Source organism: Trichosurus vulpecula, chromosome 5, assembly GCF_011100635.1.
Source record: "Trichosurus vulpecula isolate mTriVul1 chromosome 5, mTriVul1.pri, whole genome shotgun sequence".
Lineage (NCBI taxonomy): Eukaryota > Metazoa > Chordata > Mammalia > Diprotodontia > Phalangeridae > Trichosurus > Trichosurus vulpecula.
In genome coordinates, this window is record NC_050577.1 from 2,255,201 (window position 1) to 2,281,705 (window position 26,505).

The following is a 26,505-nucleotide window of genomic DNA, read 5'->3' on the forward strand; positions in this document are numbered from 1 at the left end:
AAATAATTGTAGACAGTATAAAATACAGTACACCTGCCAAAACAAACCCAGGAACTATAAAAACTTTTCATCCAAATAAAATCAGATTTAAAGAAGTGGAGAAATATTAATTATTTATGGGCAGGCAGGGCCAGTATGATACAAACGACAAATTTACCTCAAATGTGCTTATTTAATGCCATCCCAAGTAAATTACCGAGTTAGAAAAATCAATAATAAAATTCATTTGGAAGAACAAAAGGTCAAGAATATTGAAGGAACTCTTGAAAAAAAGCAAGGGAAGGAGGTTAGCAGTATGAGATCTTTATATTATAAGGCAGTAATTACTGAAGCTATCTGGTACTGACTAAGAGATAGAAAGGTAAATCAGTGGAACAGAGTAGACATACAAGCAGTAAGTGACTAGTAACCTTGTGTTTGACAAATGTAAAGACTTAAATTTTGGGGATAAGAATTCATTGTTTGGTAAAAATTATTGAGAAAGCTGGAAAGCAGTCTCTCAGAACCTGGGCATAGACCAATATCTTACACCATTTATCAAAATAAGGTTAAAAGGGATACATGACCTAGATATAAAGGAAGATATTACAAGAAAATCAGAAGAACATGGAACATATTACTTATCAGACTTATGGAAAGGTGAACATTTTTTAAACAAACGAGATAGAGAGTATTGTGAAGTATAAAATGGATAATTTTGATTATATCAAAAAGGTTTTGTACAAATAAAACCAATGTAGCCAAGATCAGAAGGAAAGCAGAAAATTGGAGAAGAAAAAAATTGTAGACAGTTTCTCAGATAAAGGTCTCATTTTAAATATTATAATAAACTTTGTCAAACCTTGCAGAGTACAAGTTAGTCTCCAGGTGATAAATGGTCAAAGGATATAAACAGGCAGTTTTCTGATGAAGAAATCAAAACTATATATAGTCATATGAAAAAATGCTGTAGGTCAGTGATTAGATAAATGAAAATTAAAACAGCCTTGAGATATTGTTTACATTTATCAAATTGGCTAAAATGATTGAAAAGGAAAGTGACAGATGCTGGAGAGGATGTGGAAAAATTGGGACACGAATTCATTGTTGGCAGGGTTGTGAATTGATCCAGCCATTCTGGAGAGCAAGCCGGAATGATACCCAAAGCATTATAAATTGTGTATGCCCTTTGAAGTAGCAGTACCACTCTCAGGTCTGTTTCCCAAGGTGATCAGGGAAAAAAGAAAAGAACCCATATGTTTTAAAATATTTACAGCAGCTCTATCTGTGGGGGCAAAGAACTGGAAATTGCAGGGATGCCCATCAATTGGGGAATGACTGAACAAGTTGTGGTATGTGATTGTGATGGAACACTACTGTGCTATAAGAAAGAATGAGCTTTGTGATCTTAGAAGAACATGGAAAGGCTTGCATGAAATAATGAAGAGCGAGATGAGCAGAACTAAGAGAACGTTGTCTGTAGTAATAGCTGTATTGCTTAAGAACAACTTTGAGCAGATAAGTCATTTTGACTATTATGAATACCCAAACTAACTAGAAAGTACACATGAAGGAAGATGTTCCCTGCATCCAGAGAAAGAACCAATAAATAGATTTATTTCCTATATATAATACACACACACACACACACACACACATCTTTATGTCTAATGGTAGCCATCTCTAGGGTTGGGGGGGAGGGAGGGACAGAAAAAATATAAAATGCACAGCAGAGAATAAAAAGATGTAGGAAGCAGCATAGAAAGTAGCTTTGGAAATGTCAAGTAGCACTTCCATGGTTTTTCAAAAACAGTAAAGTATGAAATGTAAATTCATGGTTTTATAGTGAATCTTCTTAGACTGTACTGTGCTCATGGTGCTGTGCTTTTCCTGTCTTTATGGCTTTAAGTTTAAAATGAATAAGAAACTAAAAAACCCAAAAGCTAATGTATCAGACATTTTAAAAAAGAAAGTAATAGGGTAGTTTGGAAGAGGGGAGGGTTTAGTGGAAAGAGAACAGCCGTCTGGTAGGAGGTGATGTGAGTCTGGAGATTGGGGCGGGGGGGAAGGTCCCAGAGTCATCAGCATAGAGGTGATAATTGAATCAATGGGAACTGAGATCACCAGGACAGCATGGAAAGAGAAGCGGACCAGGACAGAGCCCGCCCCTTCCTTAGAAGCCTTTCAGTGGTGGTGATGTTCAGTCCTTTCAGTCAGGTCTGACTCTTCATGTTTCCACTTGGGGTTTTCTTGGCCAAGATACTGGTGGGGGGGGGGGGTTGTTGACATTTCCTTCTCTAGCTCATTTTACAGATGAGGAAACTGAGGCAAACAGGGTGAAGAGACTTGCCCAGGATCACACATCTAGTGAGTGGCTGAGGCTGGATTTGAACTCGGATAGATGAGTCTTTGTGACTCCAGGCCCGGCGCTCTGTGCACTATGGCGCCCCCTAGCCGGCTTTTAGAATCCATAGCTTCCTTTCTGCTCAAATGCTACCACTTACAAGAGGGGCCTTTTCTGCGCCCTCCTGGGGACTGGTGCTCCCCCTCTCCCCCTCTCCCCCTTTGGTGCTTCCCTGAGTTGTTAGGCTTTTACTTAGCTGAGTGTCTGTTGTTCCTCTGCTCACGCTGCCCCAAGTAGAAGGTGAGGCCCTTGAGGTCTTTGTCCCTGCAGCACCTAGCTTCGTGTCTGACCGGCCAAGAATGCTTTTTGAAATAGGGTCAAGTATTCTGCCCTCATTCCCTTTACCACTTCTGACCTGTGGTCTCCCTCTCCCTATATGCTTTAGATAATGCTGATCTGGAGAGAACGTTCCCTAGATGGTGTGCCTATGGTCTGTGCAGGGCCAGCTCCAGATTGGTTTATCCCATATATTCATGCCCCATGTTCAGGTTCATCCTGGGGGTTCTCAAGAAAGGGGTGTATCCTCAGAGCATGCCTGCTCTTCCCCAGGCTTGTGGCCTTTTTTCTGTTTCCTGACACGAGGAAGCTGCCATTTGTCTTCAGCAGCATGGCTTCTTTTGGACCCAGTTGTAGTCATGATGCTCTAGGTCCAGGGGGCTGGTGGCCATAATGGACTTCTGATTGCTTAAATAAGAGAGGCTTATGAAACAGGAATGGGGACTGTCTCAAAGATGGGTTGTTTTATTTTCCTCATTGATCCTTGTAGTGGGTGGAAATTTAAATTATGCACTTTGGAAAGTCACTCTAGAATGCTAGGTTAAGACAAGGATAATGCCCATGGCACAGGCTTTTACTGAGAGAGATGTGTGTGTTTCTGCGTGTACAGTATGCTGCTGTTTGTGCATTTATCAGTGATGGAAAGTGATTTCAGTGTAGTCTGGTTCATGGTCACGGTGATGAAAGTTTCAGAATGACTTTTTTTATGTAATTGCTGCAGGCCAGCTATTAAGCAGATTGTGTGGTTGTCAGTGGTACCCTGCTCCCTGAGCGTTGCCTCTTGGGGAATTTTCGGTGCCTGAGGAGAGGGTGTTTCAGGGGCTGCTCCGTTTCCCTGGCAGCCTCTCTCCTTGCTGCACCAGCTGTTCTCCTTGAATCTTAAAAAATGAATCTGTTTTAATTGAAATGATTGTGTTTGTAAGCGCCTCTGTGTTTCTCTTCCTTGGTTTGGCATTACTCTAAGTGGCTTGGCAGAGCCTGGGGAACATTTCAGGCTTTGCTGCCTTTGTCCATCACTGAGCACCAACGGAGTGCTTACTCTGTGCCAGTTGCTGGGGACACATGGGGTGGGGCTGAGCCTGGGCCTCCGATTCCCTCAGGGTTTCAGATGCTGATGCTGGTGAGCCTCTTCTCTGCAGGGGCAGGCTTTGGGCTGTCTACAGCACACAGAGCGCAGGAATGACCCAGCCAGGGTGCCTTGGACCCAGGCCTGCAGATTCTCTCTGGGCAGGGTGTCATATAGCATGACCCTGGGGAATACCCAGAAAGGCCCTGATCTGGGCTTTTGGGAGGGGGGGTACCAGACAGCTTCTCCCTAGGGGATCCAGCTTATGGCTCTCCCACAGTAAAACTTCTTATTACCTGCGTGTGTCCTTGTGTTTTTCTGGTGTCTAAGAAGTGTGCCCTGGCACATCTATGTCTGCTGGATTTAATCCCAGCTTTTCAGAGGGGGTCCTTGCTAATGGAGCAGCTATTATTGAGTGACCACTCCCATTCAAGGACCGCAGCAAGTGATTCCCTTGTTTCTTTGGGGCGAGAATGCTTTCACACTTTGTAGATAGTGTTTCTGTGTTCCTTATCACCAAAATTAGGATACCACTACAAAGACACTTTATTAGAATATTACAGCCCTTCAGCAGCCAGGACCTTTCAAGGTCTCTTGACTGTGTCTTTGTGTTGGGAGTCTAGTGATGAATCTGACACTCCCCCTTCCCTGCCCCCCATTAATCAACAGTGTCCTTTGTAAGTCCCAGCATGGTGCCCGGAGTTCAAAGGTTTTCATAACAACACTTAGGAAAAGGTTGGTTGTTACGGGTGTTTGCACGCCCTGCTCTGCCAGTGTGACCATCCCAACCCAGCGCTTTCCTCTGGATTTCTTCTCTCTTTTGGTTGATAATTCTCTAGGTTAAACTAGTCTCAGCCCATAAGCTTATGAAGGACTTTAGATGTTTGAAATGCAAATTAACGACTCATAATAGGAGGAATCCCAGTAGAGCTGAGCACATTTTTAAGCTAATTGTTTCTTTATTGAAGGAGGCCTCAAGATCTAGCCACTGCCCCCAGAAACAGCAGCTGTCCCTTTGCTTTACATCTCATTTCTTTTCCGATGAATTTCAGGTGTGTGAATGAATTTTCGATCCTGCTATAATGCTTCTCAGGCCCTTGCCCCTTTGAGTGAGGTTTTCTTCACAACTCTGATATCAACAACTCCCTTAGATTCCCTTTGGAGTGGACTGAAGACCTGGAAATGCCTTTTCAATTGGTTTTTGATTTGACGTAGAGTGGCGACATGTCTCCGTTTGTCGTTGTTACTCGTCCACCAGCCTGCGATTAGGGGGTGGTGGCCCTGAAATTCTTGTTTCTATGGTCAGCTTCTCCTCGGTGGTTCTGTGTGTGCGCATGGAGGGGAGGGCAGATGACCTTTTTCTGTAGTCTTCTACCAAGCATTCACAGGAGGGATCCATATCAAAACCATTCGTGTTTCTAACCCCACCCTCACCTGAGACATGACAACTCTCTGTTTTTCTTTTGGGTTCGTGGTCCTCGTTCCCTCTCTGCTGTTCTTAAACTGGAACATACTTCCAGCTGAATATTAGTTTGTCTTCCTTGTCCTCTTCCCTTCCATCCAGCTCTCACTTGTCAGGGATGATGATTAGTGTGCTGACCCACACTCTACTGCTCCCACTTCTGCTCCCGGATGAATTCTAGTACTGGACCAGTGAAAGTCTGTGGGTATAGCTTTTCTGTGGATATCATTTACTGTAAGGACTTCTGGAATGTGGCTAAATAGTCCCTTTTAAATGCTAGCCAAGTAGACATGTAGGTCCAAAATATTTTAGTAGTGGCAGTAGAGTAACATCTACACCTTTCAGGTCAAATAATAATCTTAAACAGTCAGGAGTCCCCTTCCCCCCCACCCCCGGCAGAACCGGTGGCCATTTATAGCTAACTAAAGTGTGTTTTTAAAAGGCCCTCGCTCGCTGGTCCACCTGGATTAGAGACTTTGCCTCTGTATGGGACAGAATTTTTAAATAATAGGAGAGACATCTTTAAGAGAAACAAAGTAAATTTTATTCTACAAACCTTGCAAGACTTGGGCACACCTCCATAAGGGAGGAGGCAAGGTAAAAGAGAACCTTCCTTAATTTATAGTCTTAATGAAGAAGATTCCCACCCACTTCTATCCCTTCTCACCATTGGCTGAGAGGCGGGCTTACAATCTAGGCAGGAAAACTACAGAGGACCAAGGTTGATCCGGTTCGTTCAGGTTTTTCCCTGTCAGAACTCAACTGCCAAGGTGGCCTCTGAAAGTCTAGGAGGAGAAATGGGATGGAGGAAGGAGAGACCCTTCCCAGAGTAGAGAACAAATAGCTCACAGGAAGTTCATTATGTTCTAACATCTGAGAGAGAGAGGGAAGGGCATGCCTTCCCAAAATTACAAGGCCAAATCCCAAAACCTCTCCATTAGACACACCCTGTGAAGTCTTCACAATTATCCACTCCATACAGTCCCCCCTCTTCTTTATACTAATCTGAAGACCTCACACATCATTGCTAATATAAGTTGCATCCCCATTACCCTTTTCTAAGGTTTCCATTCCTCAAAATCTCCAACTCATTGATAAATCAAAAGGGGCAGTCCTCTTTGTAAATACAGATACAGAGACCCAAAAGGAAAACGATGATGCAATTGTCCCTTTAAGATTCAAAAAGTCTTTTCCAGTATAGCTGTCCAGCAGGGAGCATCAAGTCTTCTGGTCCTTGGCATTTGTTCTCAGCACAGCATCCCAGCACCCTCCTCTTGTCTCCTTATAGGAACCAGCTTTCTGTCCATTCTCCTACAAAAGTCACCTTAGCACAATTTTAAGTTACCATTTCTAATCCTTATGACCCTGATCATTTTACAAATTCAAAATTGGAACCTTGACCAATTGTTCTGTTTAAGAAATTCACATCAGAACCCAGTTTCTTACATTTTACATTCACTCATTATTAATTTCCTCACCAGGAGGATGATACCTCACTTAAGGAGTTAACAATGGACTCCAGCACATACATAAACACACTGAATAACCAATTTTTATCACACTACATACAATATTATAAACTTTTGTCATGCCATGTTTCTTTGGTGGCATTTACAGAATAAGCCACAAGCCATTCTTCTTTTAACATTACTAATTGTAACAAAGCTTTAGACAAGCCTGATACTAACCAAATAACAAAATAATATTCTCACAAGCCCTTGACCTAATTATCTCTATACTATTACTGAGAGAAAGTCTAACTCATATACGGACCTATGCAAAAATGCTACTGCCAGTCCTATGGTAATCTAAGATGTTCCATAATCAATATTTTAATGGATTTTCACTGTACTGACAAAACCTTCTGATTATAGAAATTTGCCACCAAGAGAGTAGGGACTCAGAGTAAGGGGACCATATTTTCCCCAGATTCCTATCAACTCCAGGCAGAAGTTATGTCAAACTGTAAGCTACATTGAGCCAGGCCTAGTCTGCCAGGCTTCAGTTAAGAAAATCAAGTCAAAAGGGTCCCACCTCAGCACATGCTGAACAGTTGCCCTCTCAACTTAGCCAAGAAATCATACCTGCAGCTCATGCCTGCCCTCCCACAGGGCTGCTGGCATCTCGGATCAGCCTTCCTTGATACTCACACCTGGAGTTAGACAAACAGTCAGTTAATAGTCCCATAAAGTCTTTGAGTGGCAAGATTGAATGAATATAATCTCACATTGCTTCAGGAACATCCTTAAAACTAGCTTTAAATAGCTTGCATGCATTTCCTCCCTCATTCATAAAGTCTTCCTATTAAGATCATAAGTTATTGCTCTAACACATTTGCATCAGTTTCTCTTGTTTTCCTATTCTTCTCTAATTATGCCTGATCTGAAAGAATTAAACCATATAACTTTATCCTTATGTTTTAGATGATGGAATGAATTCAAATCTACATTTAACTTTTCCCATCAATACAGAAATATTCTACAACTTCTCTCCTAAAGAGACTTACATGGAAATTCTTTTCCCTAAACTGAAGATGTCTCTGATTTAGTTCCAGTGATTAATTACACTATTTGTATTAATATCTAATTGCTCTCATATCACTTTAAAACAAACATCTAAGAACTCTATCTCACATAGAAACAATATAACTTTAAAATCCCAGCCTTAGTCTATGGGATAATGGCTTAACCTTACATTTGTAAACCAATATTATCTCATAAAACTTCCCTTTTCCTCAAATTATTCCCATTAATACTTTAGAAACCATATTATCTTTCATTTGGCTATACAAGAGTACCAATATAACTAGTCATTTGATTAAAAACAAGATTTCACATATATATTTGCATTTATCCAATTTTCCCTTAATTCCCCATAAAACCAACTTCTTTCACAATGGTAACAGATTCTGGCAGATAACTTCCATTTTGTCACTACTTGCTTATTTCTGATTAAAGAGATCTGCCACAACATCTCCCCTGAGGGTGGGTTCTTTCCCATCAGATGGCAAGCTTCACTAATAAAAACTGTATCCTTAAGACCCACATCCTCAAAACCTAATCTTATTCTAAAAACCTATCACTTTTGCTGACTTTAAAAAGTGAGGTCTGGAGCCTTCTGACCCCTACTGTTTCCTTCTTTCAGTAAAAACTCAAATCCCAGTAATTGTTGCCCCTCCCCCTTCCTTCCCTTCTGACAGGTGGGCAAAGGTAGAACTCTTTCTTCTTATTTAAACTGCGGGGGGGGGGGGGGGGGGGGGGATGAGTAAGGAACGCAGACTGCCTCCCTACTCAAAAATGTGGAATAAGACATTGAATAGGCCTTTCTTGGGGTACATAAAACACATGCTTTAACCACCCTCCCAAGACTTCTACAGATAAGGTTCTCACCCAGAACTTGGAAACCTCACAGTAGTTTGAACTGCAAACCAGTTAGCTTACAGGTGGAAATTCAGCAGGCCTTCTGAAAATTATACAAAAAGATTTTACAGAGCATTTTTCAAAAGCATTCTCCCCTTTTTAAAGCAAAATAACCTTTAAACATTTGGATTCATTCATATTCCCCAAGTGCCATCACCAGTTAATCCATAAACCTCCAGATTAACATACATAAATACATCTTTAGATGATACAGGCTTGAAAATCATACCCCTATATTTTTCAAAATATTTATAACAACTCAATTCTTTGTTATTACAGAATTTCTAGAATTACTTCCCTTTGATGTTAAAAGGCATGCTCGCTAACCTTTCCTGAAGACAACTATTTAGAAGGTTTTAAAATGATAGACATCTCCTTCTTTTTCCTTACAGCAAATTAACCCTTAAACACTGGAATTCATTAACTAAGTTGGTGCCAAATGTCCTCATTCTCAAATATTGCCCAGAATTCTTAGATATTACAAAGTTCCTTAGTCAAAAAGTGTTATAATGGGAGGACACTTAGTTTCTATAAATTACATACCCAATTAAATTTACCTTATCACAATAATAAGGTTTACCAGGACTTTAAAAACTTTTTCCATAAGAATTCCTCTACACAGAAAACCATACAAGATTGATAAGAATTCATGACTAGATGGTTTCAAAAGTTCTTGTTTCAGTTAATAACCTCAATTTCTTAATTAACTACAATTCTTAATCTAGCAACATCTAGATTATAAGAACAATTATTTTAATCACTAGTGGTAACATTTAACTTTAATCACTAGTGGTAACATTAACATAATTTCTAAGGCCCAATACTCTTAGCATTGTAAAAGAAAAGATTACTGCTCATAAAACCGCATTTTAACATTTCACAATGTATCCTGAATTGAGAGAGATTACAAGAGGACTCAATAAGACCTCTGGATAAATACTTGATTTATAGCAAAGACAATTTCTATTGAACTTCTAGACAAAACTTGAAAGTTATAATTTCTTAGGTTACAGCAATAGTCCAACTTCTTAAACTAATACAACTCTTAACAAAAGTTATACTATAGAAATGTAATGCCCTAAACATTATTATGTATGAAAAATTTGAACTACTCATTTCAGTCTAGGTAAATACATTTCTAAACCAAATATGACGGTTTAGAATTACCCAATTTTCATCACACCCAATTCACATGTATCAAACTCAGATTAAAATTGAATAATAGTCTTTTCAAATTACAAAATCTAAGAATTTTAGAAATATAATTTCAGAAATACAGAAACAATAAATTTCAGATTGCAATTCCAGATTATCACATATAGGAATTATTGATCCTATAACTTCTGGTATTTCTATATTAATACATTAATATATAAATACATGCATAACATATATTAATACATTAATATCTTAAATACACTTTACTTATTTAGCTGTATATTCTTTAACACCCACTACCTCTGGCCCAAGCATCAGGAATATTTGCCTGGCCATGAATGAACTTAAAAAAGAAAAACTTTATTTCATATCATTATCTGCTTTCATGAATCATCCAGGTTTGACTTTGGTACCCTGCTTTCTCTAAGCTTCATCTCATGCATACTGGCAATCAACAAAATGCCTAAAAGGATATTTGGTGGGGGGGTGCTAGCACTTCTCTTCCAAAAAAAAAAGCACGTGGGTTTGCAGCTCCCCCACTCATTCTTTCTACCAAGCTAAAATATTTTCTGTTTCCCCTCTCTTTGTCTGCCTCAGCAAGAGAGGGGGAAAATCCCTTTCACTTGCTGAGGAGGATTGACAAAGGTGAGTTGAAGATCTCAGCCACAGGTAAATTACTTTGGGCCGTCCAGTCCCTTTGGGAACAAAGGAGCCAGCCTCTTAGACATGCTAATTTTCCTATTCCTAGCCCTTAGCAGATGGCTTCAAACCATGATTTTATATAATCTTTGTGAAAACAAAATTCAGTAATACCTTACGTGGCCAAAGCTTATTGATTATACAAATCAGAAAATTTCTTATTGTAAATACCCAGAGATTCAATAAAACCTTTCATCACTAACTACAGGTTACAAGTTTCAGCTCCTAAGGTGGAGTGGGGGGAGGCGGGGAGGGGGTGGCTCCCGAGGACATGGACCCCAAGCCACGTGGACAGCCTCTACCCCCACAATCGAACTCCTCCATACCAGTCTCTCTATCCTTCCCAAACTTTTACCTTAACTTTTTTTCTTTTTTTTTACCCTCTGTATCTCCAATTTCAATCTTTCTTTCCTAATCTTGCCCCCAAACTACCTCAAACATCTCATGTAAATAATAAATTACATACTCACCCAGCTTTCTTTTTCTGAGCTGCTTTCTTTTTCACCTTAAAACTTAAAGGTTAAAATGATCAACACTTTTTAATCACATCCTAAGCAAACCACTGAGCCTCTTTAAAGTGGCCCCTTTACTTCTCCTCTACAGTTTAAACACTTGCCTGATGTTAGATAGGCTAACCCAATACAAAATACACAGATTTTTTCCTTTAGAATCCAACCAACCCTTAATTCAGAGCCCCCAGCCCTCCTGGCTGGCAGCTTCAGCTCTGATTGCTTAGCATACCAAAGGAGCCCATTTCAGTTTCCTAGAGTTAAAACATTTTTACCTGAACATAGAACAGAAAAACACAGACAAAACATTAGTCAGACAGACATTTCACATGAACAATTTCGAATTCGAATTCAGACCCACTTCCAACGTTACCAGGGGAACCCATTTTTCCCCACCTGAGTCAAATTAAGAGCTCTTTCTATGGCCATTCCTTTCTACTTTGGTACAGCACATCAGGGCTGTCCAAGCGCTGAGATTTGCAACCAATTTACACGAGACAGGTCACCCTCGTCTCTGGGTTAGAAACCCCACAAATTCCAATCCGCTGGCACTCCAAGGCCAGGTGGCTTGGTTTTTCCTAAGACCTTGCGATCTTAGCTCAGTCCCCGAGTGTCTTCTCAGACTCCTTAAATCTGTCAGTCGACACTCTTGGGTCGCAAAGACAGAGGACATACTGAGGACTTACCCTCGGTCACACGGCGTATGACTGTTCGCGACTGAAAATTTCACGGCCGGCTGATTTCCACTCAGCTCCTAGTGCACTCAAATTTTCCCCCTTTTTACTTTGCTTCTCCGAGTTCCTCTCCTCCGAGTTTGTGACTTCCCAGTGAGACCAGGCCTGCCCTCAGGCGCTCAGCTAGTTGGAGAAATCTCCTGTGCGTGCTGGCTAAGCCCTGAGCCAGGTGCCTGCCCACATGGAGAGTGCAAATCTCGGTGGAACCTCCAAATCTGTATGGGACAGAAATTTTAAATAATAGGAGAGACATCTTTAAGAGAAACAAAGTAAATTTATTCTACAAACCTTGCAAGATCTGGGTACACCTCCATAAGGGAGGAGGCAAGGTAAAAGGGTACCTGCCTTAATTTATACTCTTAATGAAGAAGATTCCCACCCACCTCTATCCCTTCTCACCGTTGGCTGGGGTGGGTGGGCTTACAGTCTAGGCGCGAAAACTACAGAGAGGACCAAGATTGATCCGATTCGTCCAGGTTTTTCCCTATCAGAACTCAACTGCCAAGGTGGCGTCTGAAAGTCTAGAAGGAGAAATGGGATGGAGGAAGGAGAGACCCTTCCCAGAGTGGAGAACAAATAGCTCGCAGGAAGTTCATTATCTTCTAACATCTGAGAGAGAGGGGGGGGACATGCCTTCCCAAAATTACAAGGCCAAATCCCAAAACCTCTCCATTAGACATACCCTGTGAAGTCTTCACAATTATCCAACCCACACACCTCTGTACCTTGTAAGTGAGGAGTTCTTGAAGTTTTGAGTGTCTGCCCATCCTGGCTGTTCTCTGATGTTGATGGGATTTCAGCGGCATTTGAAATCACTGAGTCCACTTTCAGTACCTTAGGAGATGACCCTTGTGAATGGTTGAGGTTAGCCTTCTGGGAGTGATCTGACAGATACATTACAAAAGAGAGAGACTGGGTGGCCTGCCCGTCCTTCGGGTTTTCTTGACTTGAGCTTGGGAGAACTTGGAGCTCTTTTGGTGGTCTTGGGAAGCTTGGTCCCCTCCATGCTACAGGGAAGCATCAGTCTGAAGCATTCAAGGATGGGACATGGTTTGAAAGTGTTACAGACACTTGAGTTCAGCTTAATGTCTTCAGAGAATGACTAGCCAGAAATAACTTCTTTTCATTTTACTGTATACATCGAAACAGTCTCTGCAATAGAAACTAAATGGCATAAGAAGTCAGCGTGATGTGATAGTAATGGCTAGCATTTAGAGAGTCTCTCTTTTGTCCTTACGACAGCTCTGGTGGAAGTAGATGCTGTCATTCTGTTTTATAGATGAGGAAATGGAGGCAGAGGTCACCCAGCTAGTAAGTCTGAGGCCTGATTTGAATTCAAATCCTCCTGCCTCCAAGCCCAGCCCGTGGGTTTGGTAAAGTACACTCTGAGGTGCTCTGGGTGGTTTTCAGGAGGTCAGGATTTCCTTTGTGGAATCAGTGGGTCAGATTAGACACTCTTCGGGCTAAATAGAAACAGTCGGTTTTAATTTATTTGGGCAGGCCTACCCTCTGTTTCGCACTGCGCCTGCCTTAGCCTCACTTATTTGTTTATTTTCCTATTTCTTAGATTGCCTGTATTGTCCAGTTAGTTTCTTTCTTCATGCAGTAGCTCCTGGAGTGAATTTCTCATCTTTCTTTGCCTGGTTGTCATGGCCTTTGTCTTGGGTAGGGAATCTTTGCATGCATTTCTTGGATTCCTGCCCCTACGTGTCTGATATTGTGGCCTGACATAACATTAATCATTGTCATGACAACGATGAAGGGCGTTGAAATTATTCTTTGTTAGATGTATTGAGGGCCCTAAGCAGAACAAATGTCAGAAATTTAACTGCCCACTTTAAAGCCCCTTTGCACATAGTAGGCTCTTAAATAAGTGTAAGATCATAGCCTAGTGATTCTGAACCCCTGTAGGTCATTATCCAAATCCCATTCCCTGCCCCCTACCCTTAGTTCCTTATTTCTATCCTCAGTGCCAGCCAACTCAGAATTCCAACCAAACACCACCCACCTCTTCCACTGTGCCCTCTGGAATGCTTGTTCCATAGGCAGCAAACATACCTTCATCTTAAATCTTTTCCTCTTACTCCTGCCATCTATCTGATCATTAATGAAACCTTGCTCCCTCCGATGTTGTGGACTTCTTGGCCCTCCTTGCCAGTTTTGGTTGGACCTTCGCTCACTCTCGTCAGCTCACTGGTTAAGGGAGGAGGGCAGGGTGGAACACCTCTTGCTCTCCATTGCCACTTCCAGGCCTTCCCTTGCTGTCACATCTCAGGAACCTTTCCTCCACTGAGGTTCATATAGTTTATCTCTACCCACCTACTTAAAATCCTGGTTGCTGTCATCACTCTCCTTCCTTCCTCAATGAGTTCAGTACCTGGCTCATGCTTTTTCTCTCCTCCCCAACTCCTGCCCTCATACCAGAGAACTTCAGAATATATATATGTCTTTCTCAAACTCCCTAACCACTTAGTTCTTCAACCTACCTACTTCCCATGAGCTCCTCCTTCACCCAACCTTAGCCACACGCAAAGATGGTCATACCCTTGGTCTTTCTTCCATCATGGACAAATGTGCCACCTCCATGTTCAAGAATTCCAAAATCCCTTTATCTGACCATAACCAATTACTTGGCATTCCACCTGTCCCTTTTCCTTTCCTTATAGACCCTTATTCTTTGGCCTCACTGTGACCTACAGTGCCTTGACCCCTCAATTCTCTCTCAGGCCATCTGTCCTGCGCTAACCACTCTCTCTTCTTTTCCCCATCTTGACTCCTTGGTGAACCAGTTCAGTGCCACACCGTCCTCTCTCCAATCCCTCGCCCCCTTATCATATCGCCAGTTATTCCCAGCCAAGCCTTAGCGTTGGATCATTCCCACCATTGGGGGACACACGTGCTGCTGCAATAAGGTGGAGAAGATCTCACAACCGTTCTGACTGGCTTCACTACAGGTTATGTTACACAACCTCAGCTGGGTCCTTAGCGCTGCCAGGCAGTCCTACTACACTGCCGTTATCAACTTACCCTCCCACTTCCTACAGCTGCGTTTCGTGGTTCCTCCTTCCCTCACTCTGTCAGCTGAGAACCTTGTCTCACATTTTACAGAAAAAAGGTAGGCTGTTCACACTGAGCTCCCTTTTCTCCTCTCATCATCTATCACTCAGGTGCCTTCTGCCATTTTCTCCCTCACTTATCTCCCATGATGAGGCGGCCTTATTCCTTACCAAGGCCAACCCCTCCACCTGCACAAGGGATACCATTCTGTCCTTCCTTCTCCAACAGATTGCCGCCTTCCCCTCAACCCCCTCCTCATCACCTATTTTCAATCTCTCTCTGTACTGGCTCGTTCTCTTCTGCCTACAGACGTGCCCATGTCTCCCCCATCCTGAAAATGCCTTCTATCATTGTATTTCTCTTCTATCCCTTGTAGCTAAACTCCTCCAAAAGGCTGCCTACAATTGGTGCCTCCATTTTCTCTCCTCTCACTCTCTTCTTAAGTCCTTGCAGTGTGGCTTCCAACCTTACCATTCCATCAGAATTGCTCTCTCCAAAGTCGCTGCTGATCTCCTAGTTGCCAAATCCAGTGACCTTTTCTCAATCCTCTCCTTGACTCTCTGTACCCTTTGACACTGTTGGTAACCATCTCCTCCTCGATACCGTCTTCTTTCTAGGCCTTCAGAACACTCCCCCTGTCCCCACCTTTGTTCTCCTACCTCTTTGGCTGCTCCTTCTCTGTCTCCTTTGCTGGATCCTCCTCCAGAGCACACCCTCTATGCTACTTCACCTAGTGAACTCATCTGCAACCTTGGATTTAATTATCATCTCTATGCTGATGACTCTTACCTCTGTCTTTCTTACTTTAACCTCTCAGCTGATCTCCAGTCTTGCATCTTCAACTGCCTTTGAGACATCTTGAACTTGATCCCCAGTAGATACCTGAAATTCAGAATGTCCAAAACAAAACTCAGTATTTTGCTCCCTAAACCCTCCTCTCTTTCCTCTGTCCCAGTTATTTTTGAGGGCAACCCTCCTTCCAGTCCCTCAGGCTCTCAACCTAGAAGTCATCTTGGACTCTGAATTTTCTCCTACTCCCCAGATCCAATATGGTGCCAAGGTCTATCGATTTTACTTCTGCAGCCTCTCTTTGTTAATCTCTCCTCTGAATCTGCCCCCGCCCTGATGCAGACCCTCCTCTTGTCACACCTGGACCGTTGTAATACCTGCTGGGAGGTTTCCCTGCCTCAGGCCTCTTCTGGCTCCAGTCCATCCCTGCAAGTCCCAGCCAGAAGACTGAGTGTAGACAGGCCACCAACTGCATTCTCTGATAAAGTGATATCAGTTCACCTACACTGGAGGATCGCTCCCAGAAGTTTGACAGTGACCATTGATAAAAACCATCTTCTGAGGCATTACAAGTGGCGCTGGGAGAAGAAGCAGCCACACTAATGCAGCTACCTAGCAAAGTGGTCTTCCCAAAGTGCGCGTCTGACAATACCTCCGTCATCGTCATCAACACAACAGCTGGCATTTCTGTAGCACCTACAGCGTACCAGGCCCTGGGCTAGGCATGGGCAGTTTTCTCATTTGACCTTACAATAGCCCTGGAGAGGTGGGTGCGGTTATTTTCTGCATTTTACAGTTGAGGAAACTGAGGCAGAGGTTAAAGGGTCTTGCCCAGGGTCACACAGCTAGTAAGCATCTGAGGCCAGATTTGAACTCAGGTCTTCCTGACGTCAGGCCTGCCGCTTTACCCATTTCACTACCTAGCACCCACTGCACTAATTCACTTGTTTGAAAAGCTGAAATCACAAGTCATTAATTCTATATAAGTGAGAGCACTGCCCTCCCCTTGCCCTGTCAGCATTTAGAAATACTGCATTACAAGACAAGATTTTCCCAATAGTTATTTCATAAAGAGCATTTTTCCCCCGAGAGTTAAAAAAATATTACTTATCCTCCCATGACCCTTCGTTCCTCCCTCCCTCCTTTCCTCCCTTCCTTCATTCCACTTAACCCTATTTGTCTCAGTTTCCTCATCTTTAAAATTAGCTGGAGAAAGAAATGGTCAGCTACTCCAGCATCTCTCCCAAGAACGCCCCGAAAGGGCCCATGAAGAATTAGACACACTGAAAACAACTAAACAACAACAGAGTGTGCCCAGTGTGCCAGGGAAGGTAACTTGCTAGTGGAAATAGTCGCACAAATTCCACTGAAGTATTGCACACTGAGCACAGCCTGGCATGTGGCGCATTCAGCACCCTCCCTTCCCCTTTGTAAGGCAAAGAGCTGCCTCACTGCTCCTTTAAAACAGAGGGTCAGCTGGCTGTTGGAGGGCCCCTGCCCCCCCCCCCACCAGCTTCTGCTGTGCCCCGGGAAGACCCCACAGAATGGAATGGGAGGCAGCTTGACCAGGATGACCTCCTGGATACCACTTTCTGAATGGCCAGAGGATATCCATTTGGGCTCACTGCTCTTCAGCAGGTAGGTCTATTATTGTTTACTTCTGGTCATAACTATGGAGTTTCTAGAGGTTCTTTTCTCAGAAGAGTTCAAGCATTGTGAGGAGAGAACTTTTACTCATGTCAGGGCTGGTTGGTTGGAAGTTCTGGGTGCCCATCTGTCCTGCAGGTTTCCTTTTTCGTTCAGGTAACCATGAGTCCAGTGGATGAGTAAAGCAGTAGGCTGGGCCCACTGACTGGCCATCGACTTGGCTTTTGGGGCATTATTGGGCTGCTGTGGACTCTGACTTGCCTTCAGCAGAGAGAGCCCCAGTATGCCACCTGGTTACTTTTTAAATCTGGGTGCCACGACCTGCCTCCTTAGGGTGGGTCAGAAACTCCTTGGGACACAATCTCAATAGTCCATTTTTTTTACTGGTGTCTTACATAGAGTAAGGTAACAGCTTTGCCCTCCCTCCTCCTTCTTGCCTCAGAGTCCTTCTTTTCCTTCAAGTGGCTGCTCAAGCATCTTCTTTTGTTGATAACCTTTCCTGATTTTCCACCTCCCCCACTTCCCCTGCCACAACTGCTCATTTCCTGCCTATTCTGAATTTATTTTTTGGATAGATATTGTCTCCTCTGAGAGAATACAAGTTCCTGGTGAATGAGGGTTGTTTGCTGGTTTGCTTGTTAGACCCCCTAGTGTCTAACACAGTGCCTTCTGGCACACTGAATTTCTGAATACATGCCCATTAATGTTGGTTGATAGGAGGCGCTCGGGAGATACTGGATGTTATCCAGGTCCTGGGATTTTAGTTAGACCAGATTTCTGCACTTACCAACTGAGCTCTTACAAACAGTACAGTAGTAAGTAGTAACATAAGATAGCAATGTTTTCCTCATTAGACTATTTCAAAGGTGTAACTGTTTAAGGAAGGTCTGTTTTAACCAACTTGTGTGTATCCTTCATTTACTCTAGATTGGTTCACTATTGTTTGTATTTCTGTTCTAGCTGTTCTGTATCAAGCCATAGACTGAGGGTACTTCGAGACTAATGTGAACAGCTTTAGACTCATTTGAAGAGGCAGTTTCATAATAATTAGAGAAATATTTTGATTGCTCAATTCACAACTAACTATAACCTCTAATCACACCTGTAATCATGAAACAATTTGTTGTGTAGAAGATATAAATAATGCATAGCCATATTCATTTTCCATTGCTATATTAAAATGCTCTAATGTCTAATTGGGGGTGAGGAGACAGAGAAGTACCACAAACTGAAGAAAAAAAGTTGGGGGGCACATAGTTTCTTTCTTACCCAGTGGCAGCAGAATATGGACAGAAATTAAAAGAAGGGAAAGGATTCTCCAGTGGCTCCTTGCCATATGCCAATAAAACCAACAATTTAAATGAAATGAAATTATCCTAACAAAACCCAGCAGGAAGACATTGAAAGGGAAATTTCATTCAAAATAACCCATAGAATGTATAAAATACTTGAGAACCTCCCTACCGAGATACATGCAGGAACTGTATGAATGCAACTGTAAAACCTTATTTACAGAAAGAAGACTTTAATAATTATAGGAATATTACCTATAAAAAAGAAATATTAATTATTCATGGTTAGGATGAGCCAATGTCATAAAAATGGCAATAAGACCTACTTTCTGTAGGAAAGTGGCATAGCAATCACACTGCCAAAAGATGACTTTATAGAGGTAGAAAAAAAGTGAAATTCATCTAGACAAAAGGTCAGGAATCTCAAGGCAAAAAGTGAAAGAATAGTAGGAAGGAAAAGGGCTTGGTGGTAATGAAATGATTTCCTACTTGCTAAGGAAAAAAACAAAAAAAGAGATGCAGCAGTAGAATGTTACCTGCATGATATGCAGAAGCAAACAAAGCTTGACTTAACGTCAAAGATGCCAGCGCTTTGGAGTAATAGCTCACCTGCTGTTTGGCAAAAACTGCCAGGAAAATTGGAAAATGGTCCAACGGAAATTAGATTTAGACCAGCACCTTCTACCATATGCTGAGATAAATTCCCAATGGATAAATACCGGGTGCAAAAAACATCATGTCATTTCTAGGAGCAAGTAAGTCACCCGTCAGATTTATGAATAGGGTCAAACAAGAGAGACGATCACAGAAAAATAAAAACCTTTTTGCACAAACAAAACTATTACAGCTCAGATTAGAAGGGAAACAATTGCCTGGAGTGGGGGCGGCAGATCTTCGCAGCAAGTTCCTCTAATAAATATTTCATTTTCAAGATATATAAGGAACCAATTAAAATGTGTAAGAATAAAAGTCATTCTTTTCTTAATAAATGATGAAAAGGAAACAGGCAGTTCTCAAGGGAAGAAATTCAAACTATAAGAAAAAAATACTTGCGCAGGAAGACATCAAAAGAGAAATTTCATTCAAAATAACCATAGAATGTATAAAATACTTGAGAATCTGCCTACCAAGATATGTGCAGGAACTGCATGAATGCAACTATCAAACATTATTTACAGTTATAAAGACAGACCTAAGTAATTATAGAAACATTAATCATTCATGGTTAGCACGAAACATGAGATGTACAGATTTAGAGCCATCTCCACTCCACATGTTCATGGAATATCCGTGCCTGACCTGTGGTAGAGCCTTCTCAGCTTGTATTGGTGTGATCAGCCACGGTCAGTCAACTGTACCTTGACCTCAACATAGTGATGCTATTTTGGTCCTCTTTGACCATAAAGGACAGCCACTGTCACCAATTGGGGTTAGAAAAAAATCCCTCCAGAGGGACAGTATAATGAGGATAACTGGCGAGAGGTGCCTGTTTGGGGCTAGCTCCCATACCACAGAGGCCATTGTCCTCTCTTCGCATCTTTGGGGGCAGAAAGTTGCTTTCTTTTTAAAAATAATTTTTTCATGGCCTGCTAGCTGATTTAGGTAAGTCTGCTTCAGTGACTTAGTGGACCCCCAGCCCCTCACAGAGCTCTGCCCATCTCCAGTGGACAGTCCTTCCTTTGGGTTGGGGATGTTGTCTCCTTCCCGAGGGCTATTCTGAATCATATAGGGGGCATGAGCCAGTAGGGCTACAGTTCTGGCAGACATAACTCCATCAGTAGGGCTGCCAGACCTGGGCTGGAAGAACAGACTCTGCGTCTTCTGTACAGACCAGCTTCGCTGTGTTCAGAGGGGCCCATTCCCAGAAAGCAGGCCACCAGGCAGGGAGCGTGATTTTCCATTTAGAGTAGTGCCGCCAGCGGCTGTGGTGCCGAAATGGCCAGAGGTGGCCGAATGCCGCCGAGAGTGAAAAGAAAAACACAAAACACGGGCCAGGCAGGAGAGTATTTATTTATTTAACTGAGGGACAGGGCTTATATACCTTTTAGGCAAGCAGAATCATCAAATCCACATGCCAGGCATTTGCATAATGCATGACTTCCTTGTGCTTTTGTTCCCCTTTTGCCATAAACAATATTGTGTTAATAGCCCACAGGTGGTATTTAGCATGTGTGTGTCGTGGGGGTTTTGGAGAGAGCATGTGTGTACTGAGAAGGCTTGAAGAGCCTTCATCCTGAGCAGCCATGCGTATGCTGAAGGAGAGATGGAGAGATGGAGAGCCCACGTGCCGAGTTACCAGCCCAAGGGCAAGAACAGGCCTCTGGCCTGTATGTTATCCCAGAACGGACTTTTCTCAGAGCTGGTCCTCTACAGAGTAGTGGTCCCTGACATGCATGTGGAGGTAGGGAGAGGGCACACCTGCCTGAAGCAGTCCTGATATTCCAGGGGGCCATGGCCATCACTTGAGCCGCTTCCTCTTCATCTGCAGTGGAGTGACGGACTCTGTCAGAGTCAAGCCCCATGGCCATTGAGGAAACCAGCAACAGAAGCCAGGTCTGTTCCCTCAGAGACCTGTGCTTGGCCGACTATACTTTTTGTATGAGGAAAGCCCTCATATGTGAGGAATTGTTCCCCAAACTGAATTCCAGCTGATCTTTTCCTTTGGAAATAGCACAGTAGGCAAAGACATGTATGATACATTCTGTTTTTAAAATCAGAGTCACAGCGAATTTCTCAGGGTCCTGTGAGTTAATCGGAGGCAGCCTGGGGGCACTGGGAATCTTTGATTTTAGCCTCTTGGCTCTTAGGCCAGCACACTGCTTTCCCAGTCGCTCTGCACTTTCACTGCAGACTCTGCTCTCTCTGCTTCTCCAAGAGGACTGTGGTCAGCTTCTCATTTCTGACTTCCTTTTTGTCCCCCACAACCTGGTCTTCCAAGTGCTTCTTGGTATGATGACTGCCTTCCAGAAGAAGACAGTCTTCCCTAACCTACTCATGAGGTGGTTCCCTTTGTTCATTCACTGAGGCTGTTTGTTGTCTTTGTATGACTTTCTTCATGGACATGACTAGCTTAAACCTGTGTGGAATAGCATGTGGAGGGTCAGCGTGGGTTGCACTGGTGTTGGCAGACTTGAATTTGCGTTTTCTGGTCCATGTGGATCCTATAGCACGTAATTCTGGGGATTTCTGTACTTTTAACCTCAGGTCTCTGAAGCTGTGCATAGTGGCTTCAGAAATACCAGCTATAACAGGGGTCACCAAGGCCTAGGATTCTAGTTTGTACATCAGTAACTTGAAGGTTTGTGATTCTGGTGATGTGGACACAGCACATGAGTCTGTCTGACCACAGTGGGTGGCATTCATGGATTCCTAAGACCCAAAATAGCTCTCCATCTGTTGGCCAACCTTTTGGCGACGACTTTCCGTTAGCAGCTCAGCTTGGTTTGAAGGGAACATGGGACCCCCAGGTGGCCCCGCTGCAGCATCCCCACCCCTTCCAGCTTCTTTCTGTCTTTTATCTTCCCCCTTTAGATTATAAGCTCTTTGAGGGCAGGAACTGTCTTTCTTATTTGTATCCCTAGTGCTGAACCTGGTGCCTGGACTTGGCTTGAATAATAGGGTGGAGTAAAAGGCCCATTGGGTGGGAGTCAGGAGACCCTCTGTATTGGCCTCATTCTGCTCCTGCTGGCCCAGTCCTGAAGAAGTTGGGGGGGCTTGGAGTGAGATGATGTGGGCTCTAATTCCTGTGTGACCTTGGAATGTCACTTAGCCTGTAAAAGGGAGGCTTTGGGGCTTGTTTCATCCTGCACAGAACGGGCAGGTCAGACTAGGTGACCTCCAAGGTTCTTGTAATTTATTCTTCACATTTATGCTTTGTGGTCTGGACCAGTGATTTCAGTGGTGGGGAGACCACCCAGTGTGGAACTCCTTCTGTGTGCTCAGGTCTGCGTTCTTTACAAGTTTGTGGTCTTAGCGATTTTCCCAGGGCCCCCAGGCCCCGATGGTCTCCCTGACTCTGGCCATTCTGCTCCATCCTTCCCCCATTCGCAGGCACGTGCCTGCTGTGTAACTGTTGCTGCTTTTACGTCTGAATGCTTAAAAGCCGACTTTACTCCTAAACAGTCCTGGGGCAGCGAGGTGGCGCCCTGAGCGGAGCACCGGCCCTGGAGGCAGGAGGACCTGAGGTCAAATCCGGCCTTAGACACTTGACACACCTACTAGCTATGTGACCTTGGGCAAGTCACTTAACCCCAATTGCCCTGCCTTCCCCCCTCCAAAAAGGGAAAAAAAAAAGATACACCAAACAGTCCTGATTATTTGTTTTGTTTGTCTTTGCAGCGGACCGGCCAAAATCTCAGCAGGTGAGAGCCTCCAATTCAATAAGACGAACCTCTTCTTTGGATACCATAACAGGACCTTACCTCACAGGGCAGTGGCCCCGGGACCCCCACGTCCACTACCCATCGTGCATGAGAGACAAAGCAACTCAGGTAACAGCCAGGGGGGAACGTCCTCCCCGGGCTGCCTCTGCTGCGCTCGGTTTCGGTTTGTTCAGGGAAAAACCTTTTCTGGGCTGTGTGGTGAAGTAGCTTGGACAGAAATCATTCTGGAGGAGGCCACACTTCTGGTGGGTCCTTTCACTCATTAACGGGAAAGGTGGTGGGCCTGTGACAGGCTTCAGGTTTGGCCTCATTTAATCCGTGACTGAAATGAATGGATTGAAGTGGTGTCAAGTCAGCGCTCTCTGTTGTGGGTCCTCAGCTAAGAGCTGGGAGCACAGGTGGGACTGGTGACAGCTGCTTCCTTCCTCCCTTCCTCCCTACCTCCTTCCCTCCCTCCCTCCCTCCCTTCCTTCCTCCTTCCCTTCCTCCTTCTCCACAGTTCTCAGCACATAGTGAGAGCATGTTAAATTAGCCCCAAGCCTGGGGCTGGATCTGTTTGCCCAAGTTTCTTTGGTATCCAGATGCCCCTCCCCTCCCCCAGCGGGTCTGGCCTTTCATCCAGCCCAGGAGAGTTTCTGATAAGTGTGGTCCTGTTTATGGGCATGATGGTGGAGATGCCAGCGAGCTTCCAAAGCCCTGTGACCTCGAGGGAGTTCCTGCCTCTCCTCCTTCGGAGACCTTTGCGCCTGGCACCTTTCCTACACCTTCTCCCCATTGTTCACCTTGTGGTTCAGAGCTCTTCACCCAAGTTACTGAGATGTACACGGGCTTTGACCTGGTGCCACAACGGCCAGGCCCATCCCCCAAAGAAACCACAGAGAGCAAAAGCACCCAGACGCACAGAAGTGGCACAGCTTTTTGTGGCGTGTCTTCCCCTTGGGAGTGGTTCGGTAAGCGGCAGTGCCTGATGCAGCAGATGCCTCAGAAGGTGCTGGGAAGGCCTGTGGAAGAGCAAGGCGGATGCTGCCGCCGCCATAGAGAGCCCCGATGGATGCAGGGACCTAGCAGACATGGGAAAGGAGGAAGATGGAACAGGCCCCTCCTACCCGCCTGCCCCCATGGCCTTGAAAGTGGCTGCTGTGGGGATTTGTTTTTGTATTTTAATTGCTGATGGAGGGAGGCAGGAGCCAGCATTTATCAGGTGCCTGCTGTGGGCCAGGCACTGTGCCAAGTACTCCGCAAATGTCTCCTCATTTGTTTGATCCTCACCATAACCCTCGGAGGTCAGTGCGGTTAAGAGTCTCCCCAGGGTCACCCAGCTGGGAAGTCTATGAGGCTGGATTTGAACTCGGGTCTTCCTGAGTTGAGGCCCTCCGCTCTGGGTATTGCCTCACCTAGAAACCTCTCTGACCCCTAGGGGCCTCCGAGGGAGTAGAAGGGCTGGTGGAGGGGCAGCTAAGTAGATAAATGCCCAATAATGAATGAATAAAATTGGCAGAGGGCAGGAGGCCTGGAGGGGCAGTGAACCGTGGGGTGCTTCTCCTACACACTTCTTCCTCTCCGCTCTTCAGAGACGTGCAGTCGCGAACCCGTCACCAGAAGAACGTTGGGGTTAAATATTCAGGCGTCATTTGCAGGAGAAACTCAGAGTCACTCAGAGGCTCTCCCAGCTCGGCCTTCTGTGGGCTGTGCGCACCCCCCTGAACCTGACTGACGGGTGGCTCTGCACGCTCTGGCACGGTCGTCTGCTTGCCGTGTCCTGCGTGGAGAGTCAGGCCGAGCCCTTTGCCGGTGAGGTTTCAGGTAGTAGTGAGAGCCAGCGTCTCAGCCTTCGCTTCCTCCTCATGACAGCCTTGTCCCCCTTTACAGAGGAGACTGAGCCTGGCCAGGCCGAGGACACCGCCACGAAGCTCAGCACCTTAGGTACTGGCGGCTAGGGGGCGCCATAGTGCACGGAGCTGGGCCTGGAGTCAGGGGAGTTCAAATCCAGCCTCAGGCACTTAACCAGCTGTGTGACCCTGGCAAGTGGCTTCACCCTGGTGGCCTCAGTTCCTCATCTGTAAAATGAGCCGGAGAAGGAAATGGCAAGCCAACAACCATATGCACTCAGCTACCCTGTGCGGCGTTCCCAAGACTTAGTTCAGTCAACCAAATGACGTTTGCACACAGGACCATCTGTCGGGCTCTCTTAGACATCCCTGTGGGTGGCAGGCACTTCTGGCTAGTAGATAGCTCTACTTTCGCCATCCCTCTAGCTTGATATTCATAATCACAGGGTCAGCAAAATTTAATTACGGGTTTCAGGGAATTTTGTTTAATTTTGAGGTTTATGTGGGACACATTGTTGGAACAGAACCTTTAGGAAGTACTGCACTCTACCAGATCAGATGCCGTCTAGCAAAGTAAGATCATATATTGTCCATACTTTTAGTCCGTTGTAAAATGCTATTGGAGAACATCTGCCCATTCCTTTTTCTTACCTTCATCAGGGATGCTGCTAATGCACGTAGAGATTATTCCCACAGGCTTTTAGGGATGGAAGTGGAGCATAGTTGTACTGGTCGTCATTGGCACTTCCTGGCACCTGCTTTGGTAACAGCTGAAGTCGCCAGCTCCGTCCCAGACCTCCTGTGTGCAGACCTCTCTCTGCGTCTATTGCTTCAGTGTCATTTCTGTGTCTCTGTTTCTGTGATGGGGATAGTGGCTCCGTTGTCACTGACGAGTAGCAAGTTGGTTATAGAAATGCTGGCACATCTTTTCTGGTTTTTTTGGTAGTTTCTGTGTTTTTTCCCGTTTCACTCATGGGGTTTGAAGCTTTAATTTCAGAGTGTGTCAACTTGTCAGGGGCCATCTCTGGGGGTCTGTGATACTCAGTGTTCATGATGATTGTGAGCCAAAATGGACCGTGTGTTTTCTTTTCATTAGACTCCGAGCTGTTGGGCTGAAGAGGGGCCAGAGAAGAGATCCCATCAGCGATCAGCATCATGGGGCAGCTCGGATCAGCTGAAAGAGGTAAGCCTGGTGTGGTGGCTGTCCATGTGGTAGACTGGAGAATGACAGAGAGGAACCAGAGTGTTCCCAGCGTTAGTGTCCTCTACTGGCTGTCGAGAAGTGGCCATTACAGCTTCACCTTCTCTAGAGTGACTCACCCCTTAGAAGTTCTGGCCTGGACCTCCTTTTGGCCAAATATGTGTCAGTGCTTTTATCTTATCTCGACATTTTTTCATTCTCTCCCTCATTTCCCATTTGGCAGAGCTTCTGCCAAAGACTTTGTTCCTGGCTGTGTGACCGTGGACAGCTGAGTTCAGCTCCGTGAGCCTCTGTCATTTCTCCCATCCACAAAATGATCCCATTGGCTGAGGTGATCACTTGGGCCCCTTGTGGCTCAGAATCCCAGGATCCTCTGCTGCCCGGGCACTGGGAATCGCCCCTTGCTGGTCTCAGCCCTCTGGGTAGCCAGTGACCCCCTCCCTACAGCCTTGCGCTTCCAGGGTCTGGTAGGGTCCAAGTAGGAGGTTCTCTCTGATCAGCTGAAAGGCCTCCTGAGGCTCCCTCCTGAGAGGCCAGGTTTCTCTTCTCTCTCCCACCACTGCAGAGGAGAGGTCAGCCAGCAGTCTGGATGGCTTTTTCTT

At 44.6% G+C, this 26,505-nt stretch overlaps 1 protein-coding gene across 2 annotated transcripts in view; it reads left to right on the plus strand.

The window, feature by feature from the left end:
• Window positions 1-26,505, plus strand: part of GLCCI1 (glucocorticoid induced 1) — a 69,702-nt gene that overhangs the window by 13,176 nt on the left and 30,021 nt on the right. For both annotated transcript variants that reach the window (XM_036761755.1, XM_036761756.1), the window contains exons 2-3: window positions 22,830-22,981; window positions 25,799-25,885. In XM_036761755.1, coding sequence (XP_036617650.1) covers window positions 22,830-22,981; window positions 25,799-25,885 — 239 coding nt within the window. The remainder of the gene's footprint in view (window positions 1-22,829; window positions 22,982-25,798; window positions 25,886-26,505) is intronic.